Source organism: Pteropus vampyrus, unplaced genomic scaffold (genome assembly GCF_000151845.1).
Source record: "Pteropus vampyrus isolate Shadow unplaced genomic scaffold, Pvam_2.0 Scaffold14, whole genome shotgun sequence".
Classification (NCBI taxonomy): Eukaryota; Metazoa; Chordata; class Mammalia; order Chiroptera; family Pteropodidae; genus Pteropus; species Pteropus vampyrus.
The window spans coordinates 713,312-718,034 of record NW_011888795.1 but is presented as its reverse complement, the minus strand read 5'-3'; the positions used below and the strand labels follow the sequence as shown (position 1 = coordinate 718,034).

The window sequence follows — 4,723 nt, the reverse complement described above, 5'->3', positions numbered from 1 at the left end:
AGCAAGTGCCACGGCCCTAACATGAAGATTACTTTGCCATGTTCAAAGAACAAAAAGCCCAAGTGGCTGCAGCCAGGCAGAGAGTAGAGATGCGATTAGGCAGTTATCAGCAGGAGCCTGATCATGTAGGGCTTGGCAGGCCATGGTTAGGATTTTATCCTGAGTGTGATGGGGAGCTAGAGAGCAGGGGAGTGCTGTGAATTAATTTTTATTTTTTAAAAGTTCATTCTGGCTGCCATATACAGAACTCATTGTAGAAGGGCAAGAATAGAAGCAGAAACACAAGTCAGAAGGGTTTTATATAATACTACACAAGAGGTGGTGGAGTAGTTTAGACTTGAAGGTGGCAGAGAAACTGATAGCTGGATTTGGGGTATATTTTGCTAATGTACTGGAGTTGGAGTATATGGAAAAAAGTCATGAACTTTTAAGGATAATAATTGTTAAGTTTCACAATAATTTGCCAACCAAAAATATTTTTAAAACTATAGCCTTTACGGTTGGTGTGCTGGTTGTTGGCTGTCACCACTACATCACCCTTCCACAGACTCCTCCTCGATATTGCCAGGAGCTAGAAATATGCAAAGTATATTTCCCAGACCCCCACACAAGCTAAGAGGTTAGGTTTTGCCAATGGGAGCCAATGTTAGATAAAGAAGCAGGAGATAAGGAGAAGCCATTTTTTTTTCTGCTTCAGTTCTCACACAATCATCAGTGAGCAACTGTGAGCTACTCCAACTTTCAGAGGCATCGGTGACCATCAGGGACAGTGTCAATGGCACTGTAGGCTCCTTGGCTCTTAGAGCAACAGGAAGGCAAGCTCCCAGCCTCCTGGCTTGGTAACAATGGCAGTATTTTCAACAGTTCAGTACTTGGGGGCTCTGCTAACACCACTTTCACTTTTGTTCCACCAGCCCTAGGGGCAATAGCTACTTCCCATGTTTACTAATCTCTAGGTGGCATTACCTTGGCTTTTTATATTCTCCAACTCTTCTAACACTTTTGTGACCAAATCACTATATTAAAACCTTTCTATTAGAAATACCCTAAGTGGTCTCTATTTCCCTAAATGGATGCCGACAGATATAGTAAAGGAAGAAATGTTCTCTCCAGAGTCTACTTTCACATATTTTGTTCCTTACAAACTATCACATATAGGCATGGCAAATTCCATTATTCCGATTTTTCAGAACACTAAATTGAAAAATGAAAGTGATTAAGTAAATTGACCAAATTATATAGCTAATAATTGGAACCTAAACCCAATCTAAGTTGTCTCTAATTTATGTTATAATAATCTAAGTTATGTTCTTTTTACAACGTTAAAGTCAAGAAACATTGATTGCTTTCAATTTTAGAAAACAAAAAAACTACATTATTGGATTCAGTTCGGGAAACTATGTGCATATTAACACTGTCACTAAAAAGATCAATCTCTACCCTCCTGAAGCAAATTATGCTTACGGACCTTGCTTCAAACAAACCGGATTATTAAAGATTTGAGAAAGAGATTTATAAAATACTTTGAAGGAAGATTTCTTAACAAGAAAGCTTCCAACATACATTTAAACAATTTTTTTACCAAAAAGTTTATCTTAACTATAACTTTTCACATATAAAACTTTAACAAAGAGCAAGGTATTCTCATATAAAGCAATAACATAAGACTTACTGATTTAAAAAACATCAGAAACAGGACTGTTACAAAGGATAATAAATTATGGAGAAAACACTTAACCTATCATGTTAATTGAAAATCAATAACTTTTACCAAAAAAAAAATTCTCAGTATATTACATTTTTTAAGAAGTTTGAATCCAAAAGATGGCTTGATTTCAAGAGAAATCAAATATACCATACGTTGGCTTCGAAGCTCATTCAAAGGCAAAATGAGAATTATTAAGAAGTCATTAAAAACCAAATTGGTATAAAATATTAGAGCTAAAACCATAAAACTCTTAGAAGAAAACAAAGGGATAAATCTTCATGATCTGGTATTTAGCAATGGATTCTTGGACATGATCTCAAAAGCAGGAGCAACAGAAGAAAATCAGATAAACTGGACTTTAACAAAATTAAAACTTTTGTGCATCAAAGAACATTATCAAGAAAGTGAAAAGAATCTACAGAATGGGAGAAAATATTTATATATCATAATATATAAATATTATATATCTGATAAGGGTTTAATATGCAAAATATATAAAGAATTAAGTTTTTAAAAAATTGAATGGGCAAAGGACTTGAATAGACAACAACAGTAACAATGGTGGAAGAAAATACACAATTGGCCAGTAAGCACATGAAAAGATGCTCAACTGCATTACTCATTAGGGAAAAGCAAATCAAAACCACAAGGAGATACCACTTCACACCTACTAGAATGGCTATAATAAAGAAAATAAAGAATAAGAAGTATTGGCAAGGATGTACAAAATTAGAACACTTATATATTGCTGATGGGAATGTAAAATAGTTTTGCCTCTGTGGAAAATAGTTTGATGGTTCCTCAAAAAGGTAAACATAGAATTACCATATGACCCAGCCATGCTACACCTAGACATATACTCAAAAGAAATGAAAGCAGGAATTGAAGCAGATACTTGTAATACCAATTTGGTACAGCTAAAATTTGAACTACAATTAAAATAAGTATTATCAGATAAATTCATTCTTAATCTGTTCACCAAAATATATGTATATAAAAATAAAGAAAATCAAATTAACTAAGAACAAAAATTAGCAGATTTCATAAAGAATATGTATTGATATTCTTGTTACAGACAGCTACCAATAAATTTTGAAGCAGTGAATAAATAATTATATAACAGGCATATATGGTAAGCTTTTTAAAATATTTTAAGAAGTGCATAGCTTATAAGGTACCATATTACCAGTACACTTCTATAAAATTTATAAAGGAATTTTCTGACATCACAAAAGTAATATATATTCCTCATTCTTGAAGGAAAATGCCCTCAAGTCTCAAACATACATATAAATATGTCAAAGAGTATAGCAGTCTTTAATACTGGCAATTGATTAGACAAAGGGAATATATTTGTAAGTATTAAAAGAAATAGCTAAATTTAGAATAATGACTTCTACAATTTGTTCTTGAAATAATTATTTCAAAACTAACGAAGGTACAACTCTAAGAAAAAAAATAACTTTTATGGGTGTGTACTCATATATAACTTCGCTATTTTAGAATGAGAAATAAAATGTGTACTTTCACTGTCTCTCTCTCTCTCTCTCTCTCTCACACACACACACACACACACACATTTTAGATCCACCCAACTAAAAAGCTGTTGACAAATCAAAATCATTGAATTCCAACAAGTAATTTTATAAAATGCTGCCAGTAAAGAAAAGTACTAAAATAACTAACATGGTCATAGTAACACCTACTTACTGACACTTACTGTATGAAAATTGATCATTTCTTGAAGGCTGTCAGAAAACTTGGTCAAACTTGTCTATGAGAAAGAAATCAAAAGAAAACAAAGTCATTTAAGAGCCACTAAAATAGGCCACAGAAATGTTACTTTAAAATTTCTAACAGGAAGATCAACTAACATTTTAAACAGTAACATTTATTTCTAAAGACAATCTCACTACCTCATAGACATGCTCTACAGAGGTCAAGTCTACCAGTCGTAACATAAAACCCTAGAATAGTCAAAGAATCAGTACTGCCCTAACAATAGTATTATGCTAACAAACAGGAATGACATATATAAGCCCAAAAGTAAAATTAAGTGTAACGAGACTGTGCCCATTTAGGCATCTGTGGATCAAATAATACTTAAACTATACCCATTTCTTCACGTATTATTATTATTCCTCATGAAAGAGGAATATCATAATGCCACATAGTATAGCAAGGGGGACAGGCTAACCCAGCATAGCGAGCTGATCAAAACTTTCCTATACAGCTCCCCCATACATATAGTTAGATACTATTTTTAGATTAATGCTTTCTGCTTGCCTCTATAAGCAGCCTCCTAGTAAGTATGATCCTCTTCTCCCTGCTCCAGCCCTCTTGTAGATGCCTCAGCTCACCTAGCAGCAAGTAAACTTACATTCACAACTCAAATCAAACATCGACTTCTAATTATCCAAGAAGACAGAATTATACAAGATAATGGCAACGAATGACAGCTTTTCTAATTCTAATTTTAAAGGACCACTATAACTCTTCATAAGGTCAATAGATGCATAAGTAATTAATGTCTTATTGTATTTAGCATTTTAACTAATTTTAAAATACTAACCTCAACTACAGTATCATTACTAGAATACTGTGCCAGGTCTCGAATCCCATTCATGAACTGTTTATTTGCAACACAAAAGGCTTTTCCGGTATCAATCATCGCAATACAAAGCTTCACAAGCTGAAAAAGAAAGACATTACATCAGGTTAAAAATAACTTTACAAATTATTTAGTTGAACGAGTAAAGTCAAAGGACAGTTGTACCAAAAAAGTTGACCTTCCAGGACCCAGAGGTTGTCTAATAACAACAAAAAATCATTTTATTAAGTCAAATTCGATCTCAATAAGTTAACTCCAAAAAATTCATTAAAGCACCTCTTCAAAGGAAGAAAAGGGAACTTCAGGCAGAACAAGCACTATGTAAAAGACACTCACATTTTTTAAAAACTGTGGTATTTTGGAGGAAAGGGGAGTAAACTGGTATGCTGAGTTAGTAATGTTGG

General features: G+C 33.4%; 1 protein-coding gene across 4 annotated transcripts in view; it reads right to left on the bottom strand.

Moving 5' to 3' along the window:
• The window catches only part of ACAP2 (ArfGAP with coiled-coil, ankyrin repeat and PH domains 2), a 138,784-nt gene that overhangs the window by 65,848 nt on the left and 68,213 nt on the right, over positions 1–4,723 (bottom strand). For all 4 annotated transcript variants that reach the window (XM_011381250.2, XM_011381241.2, XM_011381267.2 and 1 more), the window contains exons 3-4: positions 4,281–4,400; positions 3,429–3,482 (exon numbers count right to left, since the gene is read on the bottom strand). In XM_011381250.2, the coding sequence (XP_011379552.1) occupies positions 3,429–3,482; positions 4,281–4,400 (174 nt within the window). The remainder of the gene's footprint in view (positions 1–3,428; positions 3,483–4,280; positions 4,401–4,723) is intronic.